Here is a 26271-nt window from a genome sequence, read left to right on the forward strand (position 1 = left end):
TCTCGGTTATGCCCGAGGTACTGTCTAAATGCTGATCCACGGGAAAAATTTAAATTTCCTGCTAGTATTAATTTACCTTGTTTGAATTTCATTAGATCTTTTAATATGCCCACTAGATATTTTTGTTTTTTATTAGGGCAATACACATTCGCAAGCGTATATTTTATATTATGGATGGACCCTAAAAAAAAAAAAAAAAAAAAAAAAGGAAACGTTCTTCTGGGTCCACTTTTCTCTTTTCTATTTCAAATCCGATATTTTTCACCAATCCTATGGCCACTCCTTTTGCCCTTCTAACTGGCGAATCTCCATAAAACCCTGTTGGTATATTTATTGAGTACATTTTGACATTTGCATCCTGGAGGAATACTCCTTTCTAATTCCCGTAGGACTATATGTCTCTTGCCAGGTGAATTTAATCCGGGGACATTAAAGGTCAAGATTTTTATTACTACTGGTATCCTCCAATTCCATTCCCGGTGCTTCCCCCCGTGCAACCCCCACCCATCCCCCCGATGGGGGTATGAGTTGGGGGTCACTCGAGGCGACACGCGGGGTCTTCTTCCATTTAATCGAAACAATGAGATCTGTATATTTCCCTAAAACAAACCTCTCCCCCCCTTATCCCCACCCCTGCCCCCCCTCTCACCTCCCCACTTAGATAACCCCACTCTTCCCTCCCTCTACCCCCTCCCCCGCTGTTGTGACCTCATGGTCTTTAGAGCAGATTGGTACTTTTTTGGGGCACCTCCTTGTCCCCCCCTGCTCTTCCTTTTCAGAGGTGGAAATCTATTGGCGCACCAGACCCGCCAAGTGTATTCCAAAATGGACAGGCTTTATGCACGCCATCCCCACTCCTTGCACTAAATTTCCTGCCCTCCTCCACCTCGCCCTTCACTTTTGAGAACCAATTATTTTAATTTGTAGATCAAAATTTGAGACCGATTGCCATTGTGCTTCATCTTGTGTCCTCCGGTTTAGAGGTTAAGTCTTTGAGGATTTCTGGTATTCAAATTTCAAATTTTTTGCAGAAATCAGGTATTTCTTCCATGAATCTCAGTCTCGCAACTCACCCATGTTCCTGGGTATCAGACTTGCAGGGAAACCCCAGTTATATTGGATTTCCCACAGAGGTCTCAGCATCCTTCTCAGGGTTTCTTGCGATAAATCCTGGAAGAGTTTTTCCCCGTATTTAAATTTGAGGCTATCTTCATGTTTCTCCAAATTTGGTGTTTTTCTTCACAGTCTTTAACTACTTCCCGACCGCCGGCCATCAAATGACGGCCAGGCGGCGCACCTATTGTGGTGGGAAGGCGTCATATGACGTCCTCCCGTTTAACCAGTTGCCGACCGCCGCACGACGATGTACGTCGACAGAATGGCACGGGCAGGCATATGGGCGTACCTGTACGTCCCTGCCCTCCCGCGGGTGGGGGGCCTGATCGGGCCCCCCCCCCCGGTGCCAGCGGCAGTCGGAATCCGTTCAGGAGCGATCCGGGATGAGGGGGCGGCCATTCATTCATGGCCACCCCCTCGCGATCGCTCCTGACGAATGGAAGTGCAGCATGACATCACTTCCTCTCCTTAATGTAAACACAGGCAGAGGAAGTGATGTAATCTCTCCTCCGTGTCGGTATTTTTCGTTCGAGAGAGGATCGGCGAGTTGCACCAACACTACACTACACAGTAGAACATGCCAGGCACACTCACCCCCCCAATCACCCCTGCACCCCCAGTCACAGTGACACCAATTGCATTTTTTTTTTTTTATTGCATTGGTGTCATTTGTGACTGTAATAACTGTTAGGGCAGTTAGGGTTAGCCCCCTTTAGTTCTAGGGTACCCCCCTAACCACCCCAATAAAGGTTTAACCCCGTGATCATCCCCCATCGCCAGTGTCACTAAGGCTGGGTTCACATTGCAGCGGTTTATGAGAACGGATGTGATTCGCACCGCACTGCAGTGCAAATCACATCCGCTCTCTGTGCGATGCGAGTTCAGCCATACAGATAGTATGGCTGAATTTGCATCGCACCCGCCGCAAACTCGCACGGGACCCTTTTTTTGGTCCGCAGCAGAATCGGATCGCATGGGTGTTATCACCATGCGATCCGATTCCTGTCCGAGTTTGCAGATCGCACTGCGATATGCGAACTGATCTGGGGGTGTCATTAACATTTCACTGACACGCCCAGCAGTTCGCATAGGGCAGTGTGATGCGGGAAGCCGCCGCGGATTCGTGGCGTTCCCGCATCGCTCCAGTGTGAACCCAGCCTAATAAGCGATCGTTTTTCTGATCGCTGTATTAGTGTCACAGGTGACGCTAGTTAGGCAGGTAGGTATTTAGGTTCGCCGCAGCTTTTTATAGCGCCAGGGACCCCCATATACTACCGCATAAAGCCCCCTGATTGCCCCCTAGTTAACCCTTTCACCAGTGATCACCATATAACTGTTACAGGTGACGCTGGTTGGTTAGTTATTTTTTTTATAGTTTCAGGGCACCCGCCATTTATTACCTAATAAAGGTTTAACCCCCCTGATCACCCGGCGGGTGATACAAGTTTGAGGGTCAGATAGGGTCTGCGTCGCCCCAGGCAGCGTCAGGTTACTGCCAGTACCGCTAACACCTACGCGCAAAGCATACACCTCCCTTAGTAATATAGTATCTGATCAGATCTATATCAGCGTCGCCAGCAGTTTAGGTTTCCCAAAACGCATTGTTAGCGGGATCAGCCCAGATACCTGCTAGCACCTGCGTTTAGCCCCTCCGCCCAGCCCACCCAAGTGCAGTATCGATCGATCACTGTCACTTACAAAACACAACACACATAACTGCAGCGTTCGCAGTCAGGCCTGATCCCTGCGATCGCTAACAGTTTTTTTGTAGCGTTTTGCTACAGTCGCTGACAGCCTAGGTGCTTTTTTACCTGCGAGTCTCACTAGTGTACCCCTAAATTTAGGGGTGTCTACTTTCCAAAATGGGGTCATTTGGGGGGGGTTTTGCTTTGTGCCATCTTGGCATTTTATGGCCTTCAAAACTGCGATAGGTAGTGAGGAGTGAAATCAAAAATTTACACCCTTAGAAATCCTGAAGGCAGTGCTTGGTTTTCGGGGCCCCGTACGCGGCTAGGCTCCCAAAAAATCCCACACATGTGGTATCCTCGTACTCAGGAGAAGCAGCAGAATTTATTTTGGGGTGTCATTTCACATATGTCCATGGCATGTGTGAGCAATATATCATTTAGTGACAACTTTGTGAAAAAAAATAAAAAATAAAATAAAAGTTTGTAATATTCCCGCAACTTGTGGCAAAATATAAAATATTCCATGGACTCAACATGCCTCTCAGTAAATAGCTTGGGGTGTCTACTTTCTAAAATGGGGTCATTTGGGGGCGTTTTGTGCCATCTTGGCATTTTATGGCCTTCAAAACTGATAGGTAGTGAGTGAAATTACAAATGTATGCCCTTGGAAATCCTGAAGGCGGTGCTTGGTTTTCGGGGCCCCGTATGCGGCTAGGCTTCCAAAAAGTCGACCACATGTGGTATCCCCGTACTCAGGAGAAGCAGCAGAATGTATTTTGGGGTACAATTCCACATATAACCATGGCATGTGTGAGCAATATATCATTTAATGACAACTTTGTGTAAAAAAAAAAAAAAAAAAAATTGTCAATCGCTTGAGGCAAAAAAATAAAATATTCAATGGGCTCAACATGCCTCTTATCAATTTCCTTAGGGTGTCTACTTTCCAAAATGGGGTCATTTGGGGGGGGTTTGTACTGCCCTGCCATTTTAGCACCTCAAGAAATGATATAGGCAGTCGTAAACTAAAAGCTGCGTAAATTCCAGAAAACGTACCTTAGTTTGTAGATGTGACAACTTTTGCGCAAACCAATAAATATACAGTTATTGACTTTTTTTTACCAAAGACATGTGGCTGAATACATTTTGGCCTAAATGTATGACTAAAATTGAGTTTATTGGATTTTTCTAACAAAAAAAATTAGAAAATATCATTTCTTTTTCAAAATTTACGGTCTTTTTACGTTTATATCGCAAAAAATAAAAAAATCGCAGAGTCAGTCAAATACCTTTAAAAGAAAGCTCTATTTGTGGGAAAAAAGGACGCAAATTTTGTTTGGGTACAACATTGCATGACCGCGCAATTACCAGTTAAAGCAGCGCAGTGCCAAATTGTAAAAAGACCTCTGGTCATTGACCAGCAAAATGGTCCGGTCTGAAAGTGGTTAAACAGGGAATGCGTGCAATCGTTCGCATTCCTGTTTCTTCGATGGCGGAGTGTTCCCGGGAACACTGCTCGCCACCGATCGTAAACATCACGTGGGTAAACAGCCGGCCAATGGCTCAGCTGTGATCTTTTCACAGCCGATCACTAAAATGTAAACAAACCGCCGTAACGAGATGTTACCGGTTTTCCTCCTCACACACCGATCGTGTGTGGGGAGGAGATTGCGGTAACATCTCGTTACCGCTTACAGTGTACACCAATCACACTGATTGCCCCTCCAAGAGGACCTGTCAACACCCCTCATAGTACCTGTCACTCACAGTCCATCAGAGTACCCAAGTACCCGTCGCCAGGCCATCAGAGTACCCATTTGCAGCCCATGCCTCATAGAATATATACATTGGTGTTTGCTTTCCAAAATGGGGTCATTTGTGGGTAATTGCACTGTCCTGGTGCTCCAGGACCTTCAAGTGTGATAGGTAGGAATGAAATGGGATGTGTCGTTTATGCTCCTAGAACGCCTGAAGTTACTACTTCAATGTTCAGCCTCTGTGACCAGACTGTGTAAAAGTCATACACCTGTTATTGCCATGCTCGGGAGGAGTAGCATAATGTGTTTTGGGGTGTAATTTTTGCTATATACATGCTATGTGTTAGAAATATCTTATAAATTGAAAACTGTAAAAAAAAAAAAAAAAAAAAAAAAAAAAAATTTTCCCCACATTTTCCAAAAATCTCTGAAAAAAAAAAAATGAACCCTTCAAAAGACTCATTATCTCATTATGCCTCAGATTATACGTTGGGGTGTTTGCTTTCCAAAATGGGGTAATTTTATGGGAAATTCCCTCGTCTTGGTACTACAGGGCCTTCAAAAGTGTAATAGGTGGTTGAGAAATGAGATGCGTCATTTTTGCTCGTAGAACGTCTGAAGGTACTACTACAATGTTTGTGCTCTGTATGTGGCCAGGCTGTGTAAAAGTCTCACATATGTGATATCGCCATACTCAGGAAGAGTAGCAAAATGTATTTTGGGGTGTAATTTGTTGTATGCTGTGTGAGAAATAACCTGATATGACAATTTTGTAAAATAAAATGTTTTTTGCAAAGAATTGTGGGAAAAAATTACAACTTAAAAAAATAAAATAAATAAATAAAACTCACCATGCTACTTAATACCTTTGAATGTCTACTTTCTAAAAAGGGGTAATTTGGGAGGTATTTGTACATTCCTGACTTGTTAGTGTCTCGAGAAATTAGATACACCTGATGTACTGAAGGCCTGATCAGATGTGATGAATTTTCAGTGATTGGCACCATAGTTTGTAGACTAACTTTCACAAAGACCAAATATACACCAATGTGGGTTATTTTTTACCAAAGATATGTAGCAATATAAATTTTGGCCAAAATTTATGAAGAAAAATTACTAATTAGCAAAAATTTTACAGAAAGAAAAAACATTTTTTTCACAAAATGTACGTTTTATTTATAGCAGAAAAAATAAAAAACCCACTAGTGATTAAATACCACTAAAAGAAAGCTCTATTTGTGTGTAAAAAAGGACGCAAGTTTCATATGGGTACAGTGTTGCATGACTGAGTAATTGTCATTCAAACAGAGCGCTGAAAGCTGAAAATTGGTCTGGTCAGGAAGGGGGTGTAAGTGCACTGTATTGAGGTGGTTAAATCGAACAGCTATATCCCTCGGTCTTCTCAGTCTATGCACCCTTTCCATTTTTATTAAATTAGTTTCTTCCTTTTCCAGGATGGAGTTAAACATCTTCATTAATATTTCTGGTAGGTTTTCTTCCTGGGTCCTCAAGTTTTTCCTTCGGGCCCCATTTCCTTGGTCTTCAATTTTATATGCTTTTTCCTGTTCTTAATAAATGTCTCCCCTCAACTCTTAGGCCTCATGCACACGGACGTTTTTACTGCCGCTTTGAGCGTTTTTTGCAGCTTAAAAATGCCTGTCCATGTTAGTCTACGGCTTCATGCCCACCTAGGAGTTTTTGAGCTGCAAATGGCATAGGCGTTTTTAAGCTGTAAAAAAACCCAGGACCAGTGCGTTCCGTGGCGTGGAGGTAGAGCTGTAAAAACGCGAATCGCGGAAAAACGCACATAAACACGCAACATAATTTTATTTTCTGTGGCATTGTGGGAAATTTGGGAGTGCTATAGCCAAGAGATGTGTTTCTTTTAAAAAAAAACGCTACTTAACGCCAATTCTAAAAAACGCACAAGAAACCGCCAATGCAAAACGCGGTAAAAATCGAGTTTTTACCGCCGATTTTTCCAGGCGTTGGAGCTAGCTTTGCAGCCAGTTTTTTAAAACGTCCGTGTGCATGAGCACTTATTTTTACATGAGACTACTTTTGCCTCTGCTTCAACTCTTACAAGCATACGGCCCAGATGTTTATGGATTGTTGCCATTTCTGTCTTTAACCACTTCAATACAGGGCACTTAAACACCTTTCTGCCCAGACCAATTTTGAGCTTTCAGCGCTGTCGCACTTTGAATGACAATTGCGCGGTCATGCTACACTGTACCCAAATGAAATTTTTTTTCCCACAAATAGAGCTCTCTTTTGGTGGTATTTGATCACCTCTACGGTTTTTTATTTTTTGCGCTAAAAATAAAAAAAATACCAAAAATTTTGATTGTAGTTGCAGGGTGTCAGACTGACAGCCCTCAACAACGTTCGCCGCGATGCGTGCCCCCGGCTCGAAATCCTGATCACGTCATATGACGTCCGATCAGGATTATACAACCACTTTGCCACCGTCAATTGCCTATAGGGCGGGCGGCAAGTGGTTAAAGAAATTTCCAGCACTGCAAACATTTTTTTCCATGTCAGTTGTTGGTAGTTTGACAGCTTGTTGTTCCTCTAACCTTCTAACTCCTCCATACGCTACTTCTAAATCCTGCTCTATTCTGAGTTCTGATAGTGTGCTGGTTTCCACTGTTTTAGTCCGACCTTTTTTCTCCTTTCTTTCCTTGTATCGGTTTGTCTCCCCTTTACACTCAGTTGTCTTTCTCCCTCGGCATCTCCCAGTGTTAAATACTTGTTCATAGGGCCAGGGCTCAGACTAGGCCGCAGTGATTTAGCAACCGCACCACTTACCATTTTCCCGCGCATTGAGAAATTGAGAGGGGAAAAAAAAAAAACCACACAGGCACTGTGTAGCTGATAGTTCAATTTTGCTCTACCCCTAGAGAAGAGGCTACGGTTTCGTCGATTTCATTGAGGAAATAAATTGATCAAATGTGCAAATATTTCACCACTGTCAGCAATCTACTCTCTCTCCCTTTATTTCATAGTTCCCAGAGTACACAATCAGTTTTGATCGGATCCACTTTTCTATTAATCCGATCAAATCCGACACCATTTTCCTCTCTCTTCCTCTCCCCCTCCACATTTCGTTCCAGTAGATTCACATTTATCACCTTTAATTTGCCACTCCGAAAATCCTGTACATATATTTGTTTGTCTTATTTTCCTTTTCCTCTTTTACTTTCACTTTACAATACAGACTTACTCCTCTGATAAGTAACACAATCCTGTTTATCTTTCACTTAGCACTGTACAGTCTCTTTACATTCACGTTTCCTCCTCCGTTCTTATTTATATGCTTAGTTTTACAATAGTATTTTCATTGGCATCTCAAAAGTCAGTAACAGGTTTATTTATCTCAAAATCACTGGTGGGTGGGAGGCATCCCCTTTCCTCGTTCCCGCTGGATTGCCAAGTCAGGTCTGTTCAGTGCTGCTTGGGGCTCTTCGTCACGTCCTGGGGGCTCTGTCCTCTCCAACGGCTTCTCTCTGCTTCCACCTAACGGACGCGTGTAGCGGCTATTCGGCTGGAAGCCGCCCTTTCATCCACCGCACCAAGCCACCATCCGACCGCCTCCCGCTTCATGAGCTCCCAGTGCGGAGCGTCTGCCCGCCCTCACTCCCCCACAAGGTGGGGGGTACCGACAACCGGAGGGCAACGACACAGGACACAATGGCTTCTCTGTTTCCACCTAGCAGACGCGTGTAGCAGCTATTCGGCTGGAAGCTGCCCGTTCATCCACCGTACCAAGCCACCATCCGACCGCCTCCCGCTTCATGAGCTCCCAGCGCGGAGCACCCGTCCACCTTCACTCACCCGCAAGGTGGGCGCCCCCCCCCCCCCCCAACAACCGGAGGGTGACGACGCAGGTACAGTGGACAGGGAGCTAAAAGAACCCGGGGGGTTAGCAAGAGCATCTGCGGGCTTCTCCATCCATCCTACAGGCAGGGAGAGAGAGAAATCAGGGACTCCTCACAGCGTGCAACCTAACGGTGCCATGATTAGACGCCTCCCTCTGACAACCGACAGGTGTTCTAATCCCACTCCAAAGCAAAAAAAAAAAAAATGTTTTGCCTTTAGTTATACTTTAATGTCTATGAGTATTTATAGATGGAACAGATTCACTGTTACTAATATAGCAAGCACAAACCAAAAAGGTTTAACTTCAGTACAAGAAAGCTTGTAGATTTTTAAAAATGTGAGCTCTCAACTGGTCATAGCAAATATGCAAATAATAATTTGAGTGTAGCAATATCATGAAGGACTATTCCATTAACATATTTCCATAATTCAATAACGCATATCAATTTCCAGTGTTAATCTCTCAACTATTTCAAATGTAACGATGAGCACTTGTCTATTTAATACCTCTTGTTGTCCCAGTCTGCACAGGCCGAGTTCCTAACTGCGTGTTGTACATGTTTTCACTGAGGGACTCCGAAAGCTGTCTTTTCCTGTCGACGCTTGGTGGTGAACTGGTGCTTTCAGACTGGTTTCTGATCCTAGCAAAGCCTTGCTTATCACTACCTGAAATTACATATTACAAGAAATATTAAAAAAACACTCCAAAATAATGCAATATCCAAGTTCATAGTAGAAAACAGAATCCTTAGACAAAGGTGATTGGTAAATTAAAATGGCTGTAATGCTACACAATTGGAGGGATAGAAAAAATACCAATGAAGAAGTCTGGCAAGATTTACTCAAGATTTAAAAGAACATATAGAAAGTGTAAGCTGAAGTTAGCAATTTTAGCATTGAGGCATAGCATAAAGGGGGAGCTGCTCTGTTGCTGGATACTCCAGCAACACTTGAGTTTAGCTTTAAAACATTACACAGCAAGTGTCATTTAGCAGGCAAACTGTCACTCTTCAGCAGCACAAGACAAAAATAAATAAAAAAGAAAGGACATGGCCACATTATGGTCTGGCTCTACGCAGCAGATCAAATCACAACCTAGGGCATGAGACCAATAGAGAAGGCAGGAATGCATCAGATAAACAGCATGCATATAGCACATTCTGGCAATCGATGGAGAGGATAGACGTCCATATATCAAGAAGTATAAAAGGTAGGCCACAGCAGCACGCCCCAACATTGGACAGGTTTAAGAAATGCGGAACTACCACAATGAAAATGACCAAAGTGACCTTAAGCACCTAATGTCTAGAACTGAAGAAAACCTCCAAGGCCTAAAAAAAACCCCTAAAAAAGGTAAATCAGCAGTTTTAAAACAAAAAACGGCAACACATTGTTACATCCTTCATTCCCAAAAAGTAGGACCAAGAAAACAGGTCTGGCTGCAACAATCTGCACATCAGTGGTCTACATAAAGCTACTAGAGACCCAGAATTATAGTTCGTCTGGTTGAAAAAAAAAACAAAAAAGTATCTAGTTCAACCAAAAGGGGGGTGAAAAATCACAATCCTATACCCAGTTGATCCAGAGTAAGGCAAGAAAAAAACCCAGCATTAACCAATTTGCTTACTGGATCAACTTTGCCTACAAAAAATGTTAGTATCCAGTTATATTATGTACATTTAGGAAATAATCCAGGCCTATTTTTGAAGCAATCTGAGCTGGCTAGAACAAACTTGAGTCTACTCTACATTTTCACAGCTTTTACTGTTTAGAATCCTTTCTGCAATTGTCTTGGCTCCCAGACCCCGTGGCTCTACATGGCACAAAACTATTCCCATGGGGAAAGGATAAGTACAAAGACCAGAAGGGGACTCGGGGGGGTGCATTTTTCAACAGATCTCAGATCATTGGCCTCGGCCCAGAGCCAGCCTGAATCTAAGATGGCACATCTCCATCCCACTCCGAGTCAGCCCTGGACTCTGTCCCATACACAGGCCTGCTATCCACCCCCTGGAGACCAAGAGCCCTCCACTAGATGATCCAGGAGCCACTCCAACACCTCCCTGATATCCGAGGATGGATGGGACATGGAATCCCAAATTAAATCCCTGCATGGCTACGGATCGAAAAGACTTACCAGCAGAAGATCTCTGGACTTAAAAAGGACATTGGTGCCCATATAGAAAACACCAGAGGACCTCCATGTGGCTGTACAGTCCCATGAAGAAATCCTCAACACTCACATGGTCATGCTGCAGCACCTCTTACCAACAGGATGGCATTGAGAATAGAAATAGGCACAATAATATTAATGGAATACCAAGATCTCCCTCAGGACGTGTCATCCATTTTCAATCAGCTATTACACCTGCCAAAGCACAATCACATTGAACGTGACCGTGCTCATAGAACATCTGGCCCCAGAAAACCTGAACCCCGATACGTGCGATACTCTGCAGGGTTCACTTTTACAATATCAAGGAAGCCATGCGTACTGCAAGCACAGGATTCTATCCTCTTCAACGATTTGCCGGTGATGCTTCTCCCAGACCTGTCCCGTCAGACTGACCATGAGAAAAGCTCTGAAGCCATTCACACAACTCCTGCAATTGCTCCAGAAGAGATACCAATGGTGTTTTCCATTACAGCCAAGAGTCCACCATGAGGGAAGGATGACCAGTTTTCACACTCTTGGAGACTTTCCTACATTCCTTAGCACTTGGGACTCCCACGTTTCCCTGCCTGACTGGCCTTTTAAGCTAGCCACTCCCAGCCTGCCTTTCCTATTGCAGTGGCAAAAACAAGGCCGCAAACAATGCTCCAGATTCTGCTTGCACAAGGACCCCAACTAATGGTCGATAGTCTGTCCCAATTTAGCAGGACTGTTTCTATGAGTTCCCCGGTGTGCATTCCCGTGGATCCCTACTTCATGTTTTGCACAACGTTCATCGTTTTCTGCGTCTATTTGATTAGAATCTCTTGGCCCGTGTTCACTGCAAAGTTCACTCATAGTAATATCTACGTTCTAATGCGTAGTCCCAGGTTTATTATAAGCTGTAAACAGTTTTAACCCCCCCCCCCCCCCCCCAATATTGTCTAATATTAGACTAATGTTACATCTCCCTACTAGATTTCCGGGTCTCGTCATGATCCCCATAACGTAACTCTCGTATACCTATACACAAGGAGTTTGCCATCTTGTTTTTCCTTTTATTGGTCATTACTATTACTCTCCCATGGAATATTTTATGTTCTAGTTTACCTCCTGCCCTGTGGAGCCCAGGCCCTGGGGGAACTCTCCATGCCTCACACCTACACCCCCCCCCCCCCTTAGGCATATTTGGTGCCCACCCCTTGTGCTGTTCTTGGTTCGGAAATGTTGCCTATAGTATCTTATTGCATCTGTTTTTGACCATTTGGTGCCAACTAGTGGCCTACTCATGTAATTCTGTTTTTCCGGTCTCTGCTGTCAGGTATACTGTACCTCAAACCCCTCTGTTGCATTACCAACACTGAGGTGCGATAGATATTTACTTTATCCACATGCTACCTTTCCCACCAGTTCCCCCATTTCCCCCCCCCTCCCTTCCCTCTGCTGGGAGATATTGGCATCCAAAGGGCCCATATCATCTACTTGTCCACCCCCCAAATGGCAGATACACAACCTCTTAACCTAGCATCCTACAATTGTAGGGGTTTCAACACTTCAGAGAAGCAAAGATAAATCCTTTACCACTTATACAAAATGCGATCCAGTATCCTGCTACTACAGGAGACGCATTTTCACTCTGGCTTAGTACTAGTAGTCTGTAACCGCTACTATCCTACATGGTTCCACAGCAGTAGCCTCCAAGCTAAATTCAAAGGGGTCTCCATTGCATTCCATAGATCTTTTCATCCTGAAGTTCTTGATTCTTGGATTGACGACTATTTTTCAAATCGAAATTAAACTCTTTACAGTGGCCAATGTCTATGCTCCCAATACAGCCCAGGCTCGCTTCTTTCCTCCACTCTCAGACTATCTTCCTTGGGGGGGGTCCCTGCATCATTCTTGGAGATAATCTTAACCCCTTCCTGCCGAGCGTACGCAGATGTGTGTACTCGGCTTCGGGGGGTTATACCGGGATGATGCCCGCACCTGCAGGCATCCCGGTACCGTTTTTTTTTTTTTTTTTTACAGCGGGCGATTGGCTTTCCAGCCATAACAACCGATGCGGCTAAAAGCAGCTCGGCTGTTATGCCGGAGGAGCGGGAGGGGAAGTCACCCTCTCCCGCCGCTCTCATCGGTGCTCCCACTCAATCGGGAGCACTGATGCACAATCCGAAACTTCTAGCAGCTAGTTAGGGACTGGAATGAAGCCATAAGCAGCTTCATTCCAGTCTAATAGTAAACACGGAAGCGACGTCATGACGTCACTTCCCGTTTACTCGGCTGTCAATGGCGCTGGATTTAAAAATATATACAGTATTCAGAATCGCTGAAAATGGCGATCTGAATACTTTGAAGTGTAAAGGAGGGATTGGAGATCTTTTAGACCCCCGATCCCTCCATAAAAAGTACCTGTCACCACCTATTACTGTCACAAGGGATGTTTACATTCCTTGTGACAGCAATAAAAGTGATCAAATTTTTATTTTTGTTAAAACTATTAATTAAAAAAAAAAAAAATAATAATTTTTAAAGCGCCCTCCGTCCCCGCAAAGCAAAGAAAACGCATACGGAAGTCGCGCCCACATATGTAAATGGTGTTCAAATCACACATGAGAGGTGTCGCTGCGATCGTCAGAGCGAGAGCAATAAATTATAGCACTAGACCTCCTCTGTAATGCTAACCTGGAAACCGGAAAAAAAAAATGTAAAAGCGATTTTTGAGATTTTTAGGTACCGTCGTTTGTCGTCATTCCCTGAGTGCATGCAATTATAAAGCATGACATGTTTGGTATCCATTTACTCGGCGTAACATTATCTTTCACATTATGCAAAAAAATTGGGCTAATTTTACGGTTTCTTTTTTTAATTCATGAAAGTGTCCCTTTTCCCAAAAAGTTGCATTTAAAACACCGCTGTGCAAATACCGTGTGACACAATATTACAACAATCGCCATTTTATTCTCTAGAGTCTCTGCTAAAAAATACCTGTACATACATACACATATATATATACACACATACATATATATATATACACATATATATGTATGTGTGTGTGTATAATATATATATATATATACACACACATACACACATACACACATACACACATACACACATACACACATACACACATACACACATACACACATACACACATACACACATACACACATACACACATACACACATACACACATACACACATACACACATACATACATACACACATACACACATACATACATACATACATACATACACATATATATATATATATACATACATATATATATACATACATATATACATACATATATATATACATACATATATATATACATACATATATATATATATATATACACATATATATATATACACATATATATACATACATACACACACACACACACACACACACACACACACACATATAATGTTTGGGGGTTGCAAGTAATTTTCTAGCAAAAAATATGGATTTTAACTTGTAAACACCAAAAATAAGCTTAGTCATGAAAGGGTTAAAGTGGAGTTGCAAGTGTCATTTTCTTCAAATGACTTTACTGCATTTTAGTCCAAATACCCCAGATCTTATTTAATAGGACCTGCTATGCTTTTTTTATTACAAGGGATGTTTACATTCCTTGTAATAGGAATAAAATTGACCCAATTTTTTTATTAATTTTTTTTACAGTAAAAAAAAAAAAAAATTAAGCGTCCCGTTGAGACACAGGCAAAAGTGAATGAGTACTAGTAGCACCCGCATATGAAAGCGGTGGTCAAAGCACACGTGCGGTATCGCTGCAGCCGTTAAAGCGAGAGCAATAATTCTAGCCCTAGACCTCCAACTCAAAGCATGCAACCTGTAGAATTTTTTTAAACATTGCCCATGGAGATTAAGGGTAAAGTTTGACGCCATTCCAGAAGCAGGCATAGTTTTGAAGCATGACATGTTGGGTATCAACTCGGCGTAACGTTTTTCACAATAAAAAAATTGGGCCATATAAAAAAATATTTGCGCAGCAGTCTTGCAAGCGTACATACGGTGTGAAAAAAAAAAAAGTATTGCAATGACCGCCATTTTATTCTCTAAAGGTGTCAGGAAAAAAAAATACATATATTTGGAGGTTCTAAGTAATTTTCTAGCAAAAAAAAAAGTGTTTTAAACCCCAAAACGAGGCTAGTCTAAGTGGTTAAGTGAAAATGTCCAAATTGAGCCCAATTAGCCAGTTCAACATGGCACCTCATGGTAACGAATATATATATTCTGCTCTACATAAAGGTGGCCTAGGCCAGGGGTGCCCAACCCTTTGAGGAGCGAGGGCCACTTAAGCAACTTGGTAACCGGTCACGGGCCACAATGAGCAAAGCAGACGGGTGACAGGTCCGTGCAGAGTGGACACAGCCCACTCATGGGTCCTCAGATCCGATCCTCCCTGATGGAAGGAGATTGATCCCATTTGTTTTTTTTGCAAATCAGATTGTAGGTAGGCGGGTGTAAAAGGACACAAAATCTGTTGGAGGGTTTGATTGAGTTGGACGGATTGTGTGAAAGGAGCCTCTCACACTAATACAGCGCACCGCACCTGTGTTTTTCCTGTGGGTTGGGTACACTGCCATAGACTTCCATGATATCCTGCAGGTGTGCACTTTCTGAATGCACACCAGACCCACAGGTAATAACAGAAGTCTATGTCTCATTGCAGGTAACCCGAAGGTGCAATGCTCTGCACCTGTGGATCAGTTTGAAAGCAGCCCAGTAACCACTGTGAAGATATGCCCATACATACACACTGCAATTTTAGCAATAAACTGACCTTAATATTCTTCCATTCAGGTATTGCCTGCTGTTGCTGTCCCTGGAAGAGTGCATTTGGTATCACTGCGCCTGTGACAAGAGGCGGCGCTATACAGGAAGCATCAGCTTCTACAGCTCTGCTCCACAGGTGCTTGCTTTGCCAGCTTCATTAACACAGATGCTCAGGGATGGTGGGTCTGCAACCCATGATCTGGGCTTGCCAATCTGCCATCCCACAGAAGGAGATCGTGGGCCACATCAGAGGGCTCTGCGGGCCACTGGTTGGGCACCCCTGGCCTAGGCTATAAGCAGATTGCCAAGACCCTGAAAATTAGCTGCAGCACAGTGTCCAGGATCATACAGCAGTTTAACAGGACAGGTTCCACTGGGAACAGGCCTCGTCATGGTCAACCAAAGTAGTTCAGTGCACATTGCTCAGCGTCATATCTATAGGCTGCCTTTGTGAAATAGACGTATGAGTGCTGCCAGCATTGCTGCAAAGGTTGAAGGGGTGGGGCAGTGTCAGTGTTCAGAACATTCAGCATACACAATCAAATTTGTCTGCATGGCTATCATCCAAGGAGGAAGCCACTTCAAGATGATGCACAAGAAAGCACGCAAATAGTTTGCTGAAGACAAGCAGACTAAGGACATGGATTACTACAAATTTACACATATATACACACACAAGCTGTACACTCACTACTTTACATGTAGCAAAGTGTAATTTCTTTAGTGTTGTCACATGAAAAGAAACTAATTTACAGAAATGTGAAAATTTATATTTATATACCCCACTCTTGTAGACAGACTGGCCCCTCCTACAAAATCAAGCGCTTATGGTTTTTGGGGAAGCACCAATTGTAAAAAAAGAATTGTACATAGCTTCTAACCCTAAAATAGGTTGTGTGTTACCCAATATACCTGTCAGAGGCAGGTGAATACAATTATACAGATAAAATGAATGGTCAGTGTGTTAGAGGAAAAAAAGTTTATAGAATAGTCCACAAAATTATTGTAACTGTATAATTCCACATTAAAAAGGTGCATTATAGTCCAAAAATCAGGGGAGTGTTTGATTGCATCCTCAAGGGAACATTTTCACCATCACCTGTGTGTAATTGAAGGTAAAAAAAATCCCCTATGAATCACAGTGGGGCAATCCGTGTCAAGGCAGGTGGCCAAACAGGACACAACCAAAAGGCAGTAAAGCATAGTCCTGGCCTCCAATAGTACACAGCATTTTCCTGCCTACAGCAAATGACCAACAGCTCCTCTCACTGCTGTACAGAGCACCCAGCTGCTGCATCTGCTGCCATCAATGCCCGTGTTCTGCCAAAAACTGTCCTGCCATCGTATAGTGTCTGCCCTGTACTGCGCAGGCGCATCGCTCGCGCAGTATGGAGGACAAAGAACGGCGCCTCCGCACTGAGTCCAGGTGCAAGCCCCACCATCCAAGTGGACATACGGTAGCACATAGTAAACAGGGCACCTCACAGGCTCACCATGCTTCGGGCACGGCCTCGCTCGGCTATTTATTCTAACTCTAATTCCACTTGGATGGTGGGGCTTGAACCTGGACTTCGTGTGCAGGCGCTGTTCATCTTCGGAGACCTTCGGCATCTCCTTGTCTTCTGTACTATGCAAGCGCAGTACAGGGCGGACACTATCCGACGGGTGACAGTATTCGACACATCACTGGCAACACATCATAGTTTATAAGTGGGTGTCCTGTCCTCCCCACAGCAACAGGATCAGCAGGATTGATTATAAGATCTAGTGTGTGCAGCTTATTGTCCAGTGCTGTCTGGTAAGTCCGATTCATAGGGGATTTTTTTTACCCCCCCCCCCCCCATTATACACAGGTGATGAAAATATTCCATTAAGGATGCAAACACTCCCCTGATTTTGGACTATAATACACTTTTGATGTGAAATTACAGTGTTACAATAATTGTGGACTATTCTTCTATAGAATTTTTTTAAAAACACGAATGACAGCAGAATCTTGTCTGTCTACCCTGGCAGAATTTATGATTTCTTGGCCATTTTTCAGAGAATATGAAACATTTTTTCACTCAGTTGAAAATGGGTTCAGCCAAACTACCGTATATACTCGAGTATAGGCCGACCCGAATATAAGCCGAGGCCCCCAATTTACCCCCAAAAAAACTGGCAAACTTATTGACTCGTGTATAAGCCGAGGGTGAGACATGCCTGTCCATCCCTGTGTGTGTGTCCGTCCATCCCTGTGTGTCCGTCCATCCCTGTGTGTCCGTCCATCCCTGTGTGTCCGTGTGTCCATCCATCCATCCCTGTGTGTGTGTGTCTCCATCCATCCATCCCTGTGTGTGTGTGTCTCCATCCATCCATCCATCCCTTTGTGTGTGTCTCCATCCATCCATCCCTGTGTGTGTGTGTCTCCATCCATCCATCCCTGTGTGTGTGTGTCTCCATCCATCCATCCATCCCTGTGTGTGTCTCCATCCATCCATCCCTGTGTGTGTGTGTCTCCATCCATCCATCCATCCCTGTGTGTGTGTGTCTCCATCCATCCATCCCTGTGTGTGTGTGTCTCCATCCATCCATCCCTGTGTGTGTGTGTCTCCATCCATCCATCCCTGTGTGTGTGTGTCTCCGTGTGTGTGTGTGTGTCTCCGTGTGTGTGTGTGTGTGTGTGTGTGTGTGTGTGTGTGTGTGTGTGTGTGTGTGTGTGTGTGTGTGTGTGTGTGTGTGTGTGTGTGTGTGTGTGTGTGTCCAGCCTACCTGTGTCCCGAGCCTTTGTCCCGAGCCTCCGTCCCGTGCCTTGCCTCCTTGCCTCCGTGCCGTGCCGTGCCGTGCCTTGCCTCCGTCCCGTCCCGTGCCGTGCCGTGCCTTGCCTCCGTCCCGTGCCCTCTTCGTCGGCGCCTCGGCGGCCATTGTAAAATTCAAAAGCTGCGCCGCCGCCTTCGCCTGTGATAGGCGGAACACTGAATTTCCCAGCAGCCTGTGTTCCGCCTATCACGGACATCGTATCATCCTCGTCCGTAGTACGAGGATGATACGATGTCCGTGATAGGCGGAACACAGGCTGCTGGGAAATTCAGTGTTCCGCCTATCACAGGCGAAGGCGGAGCCGGAGGCGCGGCTTTTGAATTATAGAATGGCCGCTGTCTGTCTGCTCGACACGCTGATCGAGCGGGCAGACAGCGATGACTCGAGTATAAGCCGAGGGGGGCACTTTCAGCCTCAAAAAAGAGGCTGAAAATCTCGGCTTATACTCGAGTATATACGGTAACCGTTTACTCTTTAACCACTTGGCACTTAAACCCCCTTCCTAACCAGACCAATTTTCAGCTTTCGGCGCTCACACTTTGAATGACAATTGCTTAGTAATGCAACACTGTACCTATATGAAATTTTTGTCTTTCACAAATAGAGCTCTTTCGGTGGTATTTAATCGCCACTGGGTTTTTTTTGCACTATAAATCAAAAAACTGAAAATTCTATAAAAAGTAGGTCTTTTTTTCTGTAAATATTTAGCGAATTAGTAATTTTTCTTCATAAAATTTTGGCCAAAAGTTATACTGCTACATATCGCTGGTAAAAATAATCAAAATTGGTGTATATTTGGTCGGTCAGAAAGTTAGAGTCCAAAAGCTATGGTGCCAATCTCTGAAAATTGATCACACCTGAATTACTGACAGGGTCTCAAGAAATGAGATGGGCCAACATGCTAGGAAAGTACAAATACCCTCCAAACGACTCCTTTTTGGAAAGTAGACATTCCAAGGTATTTAGAAAGTAGCACAGTGAGGGTTTTTTTACGTTGTAATTTTTTCCCACAATTCTTGGAAAAAGCAAGTTATTTGCTCTTTTTTCACAAAATTGTCATAGCAGGTTCTCACAGCATATGCATAGCACAAATTACACCTCAAAATACATTCTGCTACTGCTGCGTATGGCGATACCACATTTGAGACTTACACCGCATGGTCACATACAGAGGCCCAACGTGCAGGTAGCGCCAGCAGGCATTCTAGGGGCATAAATGTGTGGCAGGAATGGGCACTGAGCAGCGCTGTGGGCACTACACATCCAGCTCAGTGTTGTTGCAAACAATCTCTTCATCTCCCCTCATACTGCACCGATCTGTACAGAGTGGGAAGGGAGGAACCAGACGTGACGCCGGTCTGTTGTGATCGCTCTATCACTTGACAGAGTGATCACGTGGTAAATGGCCGCTATCAGCAGCCATTTACCATGATCCGCCGAGTCTTCCGGACCCAATGGTCATGGTCTTTTCCGGTTGCGTGCCTCAGGGGGGCACGCAGGAGCAAGATTCTGTCAAGACATCCATGGACGCCCTCCCAGAATAAGCCGACCGTGCTGTAGCCGTCTTTCGGCTGTGGCCCAATTGGCATGTGGTTAAATCATATATAAAAGAAACTACCCAAAGTTTACATACCATAGTGATTTTGGCCTGATAACATGCACACAAGTTGACAAAGGGGTTTGAATGGCTTAAAAAAAAAAAAAAAAAAAAATAGTAACCATCTTCACCTGTGATCTGTTTGTATAAAAGGCGGATGAGTTTCTGGACTCCTGACAGACCCTGGTATCTTTCATCCAGTGCTGCACAGAGGTTTCTGGATTCTGAGTCAAGGGGAAAGCAAAAGAATTGTCAAAGGATCTGTGGGAAAAGGTAGTCGCACTGTATAAAAACAGGAAAGCAATTAAAAAAATCCAAGGAATTGAGAATGCCAATCAGCAGTGTTCAAACTCGAATCAAAAAGTGGAAAAGGAGGGGGTTCTGTTGAAACCAAACCACAGTCAGGTAGACCAACTAAAATTTCAGCCACAACTGCCAGGAAAAATTGTTTGGGATGCAAAGAAAATACCACAAATAATTTCAACTGAAATACAGGACTCTGAAAACATGTGGTGCCCCCGTTTCAAGATGCCCAATAAGGAGGCACTTGAAGATGGGCTGCATGGTTGAGTGTCCAGAAGAAATCCATTACTACACAAATGCCACAAAGTATCCAGCTTACAATACGCCAAACACAGAGAAAAGCCTCAAACCCTCTGGCACAAAGTAATTTGGTGTGAGACAAAAAGTCATCTTTTTGGCCACAACCATAAACACTACATTTGGAGAAAAGTCAACGAGGCCTGTGATGAAAGGTACACCATTCCTACTGTGAAACACAAGGTGGAGCCCTGATGTTTTGGGGATGTGAGCTACAAAGGCACAGGAAATTTGGTCAAAACTTGATGGCAAGATGAATGCAGTAGGTTATCAAAAAATGCTGGAGGAACATTTGGGATTTCATCAGCCAGGAAGTTGCTCATGGGACGTACTTGGACAATCCAACATGACCATGATCTAAAAACACAAGGCCAAGTCGACCAGTCATTGGCTACAGCAGAATAACGTGAAGGTTCTGGAGTGGCCATCTCAGTCTCCTGACTTCAATATCATTTAGCCACTCTGGGGAGATCTCAAAATGTGCAGTTCGCACAAGACAGCCCAAGAATTTACAGGAACTGGAGGCTTTTTGCCAAGATGAATGGGCAGCTTTACCATCTGAAAAGATAATTAGCCTAAGCCACAAATACCACAGGGGGCAATACACGGTATTAGGAACTGGGGTATGTAAACTTTCGATCAGGGTAATTTGGGTCTTTTTTTTTTTATAAATCGTAACCACAAAACAAAGCGTAAACCCATTTGACTAATCGCTTCAGCCAAACACTAATCATGAGTGAAAAAAATTTGTGTATTCATGTTTTCTGAAAAAATGGCCAAGAAATCAAAATTCTGCCAGGGTATGAAAAATATATAAAGTGAATAAATTTGAGAATTTAACACCTGCTCCCTATTCACACCTGAGAACTTGTAACACCAACATGACACCAGGGAGGGAAAATGGCCAATTGGCCCCAATTTGGACATTTTCACTTAGGGGTGTACTCACTTTTGTTGCCAGCAGTTATGTTTAGACATTACTGGCTGTGTGTTGAGTTATTGAGGGACAGCAAATTTACACTGTTATACAAGCTGTACACTCCCTACTTGTGAGGGGTGTACTTGTGAGATCCTGTAGTTGCCCAATTAAACACTGCACTGAGGTTGGACTTGCAAATTAGAGCAATCCTGTAAGAATATGACTCCACTGCATAGCTTGGTGTAATTTGCAAAGACTGAAATGCTACTTTAATCTCAGACCCCATATCATGTATAATTATATTAGAAAGTAAGGGGACCCAACATTTAACTATGGGTTCTCTTTACTTGACTAATACCATCAGAGGTATAAGAAAACCCAATCTTGAAATGATCCAAAGTCCTCTTCAAAAGAGTGCACAGAACATTGACCTCCTCTACCATTCAAGAAGCTACGAGACATCATAGGTTGCCTTCACCGTTATGAAAAAGAAGGGATACTTCGGAAAGTCAGAGGCATACCTCAAATTGACTTGAACAGTGTCTCAACCATCTACTACGTTGTGGCAACAGAATCCCTTACCACAGGAGGGCTTTAAAACTTCTATTCGATCAACTATGCCAACAGGGAGATACTGCTTGCAAAGGTGGCAGATGGAAGATTGCATTACCCTGAGGAAATTGACTACTTCAGCCCCGTAAGGATTTGCTCCCTTCCTGACCAGACCAATTTTTGCGATTCGGCACTACGCCACTTTAACTGACAATTGCGGTAGTGCGACATAACCAAACAAAATTTACTTTTACCCCACAAAGCGCTTCTATTTGGTGGTATTTGATCGCCTCTGCGGTTCCTATTTTTTGCATATATATGTCTACAATTTTGAAAAACTATTTACTTTTTGCTATTATAAATATACCCCAAATATAGAATACATTTTCTCCTCAGTTTAGGCAGATACGTATACTATTGCATATTTTTGTGGGGAAAAAAATGAATAAAAATTCGCAATAAGCGTATATTGTTTGTGCAAAATTTGTAGAGTCTACAAAATAGGGTATAGTTTTATGGCATGCTTTATTTACAAAGGCATCTCCCCGTTCTACCTGACACAATCGCAGGCACCCGGCGGAGAATGTGGCTCGCCCCCGCAGTGCCGCTTCTTTTGCCCACCCTTGCCATTCTGCTGACATATTGTAGCAGTTGAAGCAGTTAAACTTGTTAATTTCCAAATGTTTGTGGTTTTAAATATGAGAGAATGTGTGGTCTCTATAATCAATTACTAAGGGTAGAAACAAACTTGTACAATCATCTAGGATTCTAGAACCAAGGAATTGGGAGCCTGGTCCCCAACCAGGCTACCACAAAGGACATGTGGGCAATTTGGACTATTGCGGAACAGTAAGACAAAGTATAGATGTGTGACAAGTTTACAATTGTAAAAAATATGAAGATATTTTTGATACAAAGATAATGGTCAATTACAAGCAAAAACATGACAATTCATTTATGTCACCAAAACAGTTGGGGGGGGGGGGAATCACAGTGGGACAATTCAGCTCAAAAACACATGACTAGTTTTGCGGACAATGGCCACTTCATCAGGAGTGTATGTGTGGGGATTAACAGATAAAAAAAATAAAAAAAAATAAAAAGGAGCCAAACTGCTTACCCGTGCCCCGACAGTCCCTGGTCACAGGGCATAACCAAAGGGGGAGGTCTCTCAGGGGAACTCGGGGGAGCTACAGAGCATGATAGACTGGAATAAGGATGAATACGTTTAAAAAACGCAACTGTACTGAATGGTCAGGTGGAGCAGGGTAAAAAATAAAACGTGAAAATGGTGATAGGAGTGGGATCAAAAGTAATAATGAAAATGTGTACAATTGAAATTCAAGTAGTGAAAGGGTTTAAGTACTGGGATATAGAAATGGGGAAGGGTGGGGTTATATTTAATGTAAATGAAGGACATAGCATATACCTGATAATTTGAAAACGGATCAATACCGAAAATTAAAACTGCCTGTAATTTTATAGCTCCCAACCCAGCGACATAACACAGGAGCTATAAACAAGCAGTTTGCTTGTTTAGCCATACTCTGGACCATAGATTTCCAGGAGTCTATACTCTAGCCAGTACTCAGTAAGTCTCCTGGGTAACTAATCTCTTTATTATAGCCTTGTTGCAGCACCTGTTTTTTCTAGGCTACTGCCCATTGGCATTTAATTTTTGGTATGGTTTGTTTTCTCCCCTATAGGTGACTTTGGTGTGGGTGGATAGGCTTCTCTATGCCTCCATCCCATGCCATCTGGTTATAGTATCATACATTGTGGCTGCAAGCTGATTTTTCCTTTCAGCCAGACCACTCCTCCCGGGACCTTCAAACTTTTTACTTATCATCATCAGGTATATGCTATGTCCTTAATTTACATTAAATATCACCCACCTTTGCCCATTTCTATATCCCAGTACTTTAACCCTTTCACTGCTTGAATTTCAATTGTACACATTTTCATTGGTCTGACTTTTGATCCCACTCCTTTCACCATTTTCATGGTTTGATTTGTTATTTTTACCCTGCTCCACCTGACCAGTCACATAGATAATTCACTTGGTTCTGAAGGCTTATAATACATTTACATTTTTTTAAACTTATTCATCCTTATTCCAGGCTATCATGCTCTGCAGCTCCCCTGAGTCACCTTGGGAAACCTCCCACTCTGGAGGTTATGCCCTGTGACAAGGGCCTGTCTGGACATGGGTAAGCAGTTTGGCTCCTTCTGCCCCCTTATGTATTAAACACCTTGTTCAAATGTCATGTCATATTAGTCTTTTTACTGTTCACGCCTTAGGGCAGTTATACAGTTTTTGGATCATCTGTTCATTAATCCACAGATACTCTCCTGATGAAGCAGCCATTGTCCACAAGTTTTTTGTGATGATGTACTGTGATCCCCCATTCGGGGTTAACTGTTTTGGTGACATACATGAATTGTCATGTTTTTACTTCTAATTTACCATCATCTTTGCATCAATAAAACATTTTACAATTGTATACTTGTCACACAGCTATACTTTGTCTTACTGTATCATGATAGTCCAAATTGCCCACATGTCCTTTGTGGTAGCCTGGTTGGGGGACCAGGTTCCTAATTCCTTAGTGCGGTTTTAAATAGGTATTAGTGTAGTTCTACATTTGTGTTGGTCTTACTTTGCAATGATGGGTCCACAGGCATGGCTGCAGTTTTATAGTGTTATGGTTGATAAAATTACCCTATGTCCATGTATTTACCAGCGTGTCCCTATTCGCAAAAAAGGACAGCCAACTTACTGTTCTGGGCCACCATCCATGAACTCTGGGTTACATCGCAAACGTGGGCGTTCGGCCAGTCAGACTGTTTGAATCTTGGCCGGTTAAGCAGGAATCGGCCAAGAACGGTGCGAGGGCGGACTGAAAGTACCAAGTTGAGGCTTGAAATGAACATACGCTTTGCACACTTACACATATATACACGCATGTAGAAGAAATCTCAACAAAAAGGGTGAAGTATCAAACATACGCATTTAAAACACATCACTATGCAAAGTATTTTACTCATGCTGGAGCTTCTCTCCTTGGAAATTTAATATCAGTACAATTTTTACAGCCACGTGAATGAAGCCTTAAAAGTGGTTATAAAGCCTAAAACTTTACTTTACGCATTCTATGCATTAAGAAAAAAATAAATAAATAAACAAACTGCAGCAGCCTCCAAGCCTGAATACTTACCTGAGCTGCATATCAAAACAGCAATGTTGCACAAGACCACCGTCTGTCCAGGATACTTCCTCTTGATTGGCTAAAATAGCAGTGGGTGCCATTGGCAGCAGCTGCTGTAAAGGTCAGTGAGCCAATGAGGATAGAGGGGGTGGGGCAAAATGAACAAAGCAGCGGCTTGGGTGCAGGAGGGAGGGACCAGGAGTGTCGGCAAGGGACCGGATGAGGACAGGGGCTGTTCTGGGCAAAACCATTGTCCAGAGCAGGCAAGTATAACAAGTTTGTTATTTATAAATGTATAAAAGGGGGGGGGGGAATATATAAAAAAAAAAAAAAAAAAAGTGTACCATCTAAAACATCCTAATGCAAAAAAAAATTTGACATTATTCCACACCCCAACAAGCTCATTTGATCTGGCACTGCCCGTCTGCAGAAGCTCTTCCCTCAATTGCTGCTTCACAGGCTTTGGAGCCATTATGTCCCACTGCTGTCAAAGCTAGTGATGAGGGAGTAGGGGAGGGGGAGCGGAGCATCACTGACTCTCGACAGACAGTGAGGCTTGGGAGCAAGCCCACATTAGGAAGCAGCTTCCAATGGGGGAACTCACAGAAGAGAAGACAAAAGTGATAGGAGAAGGAGATTTGGGGGCCACCGACTTCTGTTGCACATTTTTTTGTCACATTTACAAATCAATTTAAAGTTAAAGTTAGAGGATCTCTCACACAAGAGCAAAGCAGAATTTTGAAAATCATGGAAATCCTCAACAGAGTGTGGTGGCCAACTTTTATATAAAGAATGCTTCTGAGCAGGTCTGGTGTACTTGGTAACGAGGGGTCTGCCAGGAGGCCAAGGACTGGCAGGAGACAAACACTGATTTACACAATCACACAAGATGAGGTAGGTCCAATCAAAGAAAAGATTGAGGATCAATGGGCAAGAACCCTTCTTCCATCCAAAGCTGTCCCAATGTATTCTACAAAGGAACTTCCAAAGAGCATGCCAAAGGGTGTTCTGCTGACCAGTAGGGCTGAAACAATTAATCGATTAATCGACAACTAATCAATTATGAAAATAGTAATCGATTAATCACCCAGTAACATAATAGGTTAAAAAAACTAAAATGAGCCCTTTATAGTACAAAAAGAGCAAATAATTGCTAATGTAAATATTACTTTCAGTAGTGATTA

General features: G+C 43.3%; 1 protein-coding gene across 18 annotated transcripts in view; it reads right to left on the minus strand.

The window, feature by feature from the left end:
• The window catches only part of DIS3L2 (DIS3 like 3'-5' exoribonuclease 2), an 867027-nt gene that overhangs the window by 762394 nt on the left and 78362 nt on the right, over positions 1 to 26271 (minus strand). For 17 of the 18 annotated variants that reach the window (XM_077487662.1, XM_077487653.1, XM_077487654.1 and 14 more), the window contains one exon: positions 8951 to 9109. In XM_077487662.1, the coding sequence (XP_077343788.1) occupies positions 8951 to 9002 (52 nt within the window). In that variant the 5' untranslated portion in view covers positions 9003 to 9109. Of the gene's footprint in view, positions 1 to 8950; positions 9110 to 19938; positions 20028 to 26271 lie in introns of those variants that run through there. The other variant, XM_077487664.1, reaches the window with a different exon arrangement.

Source organism: Lithobates pipiens, unplaced genomic scaffold (genome assembly GCF_037356315.1).
Source record: "Lithobates pipiens isolate NorthernLeopardFrog02 unplaced genomic scaffold, aLitPip1_a1.2 Scaffold_18, whole genome shotgun sequence".
NCBI classification, from domain to species: Eukaryota; Metazoa; Chordata; class Amphibia; order Anura; family Ranidae; genus Lithobates; species Lithobates pipiens.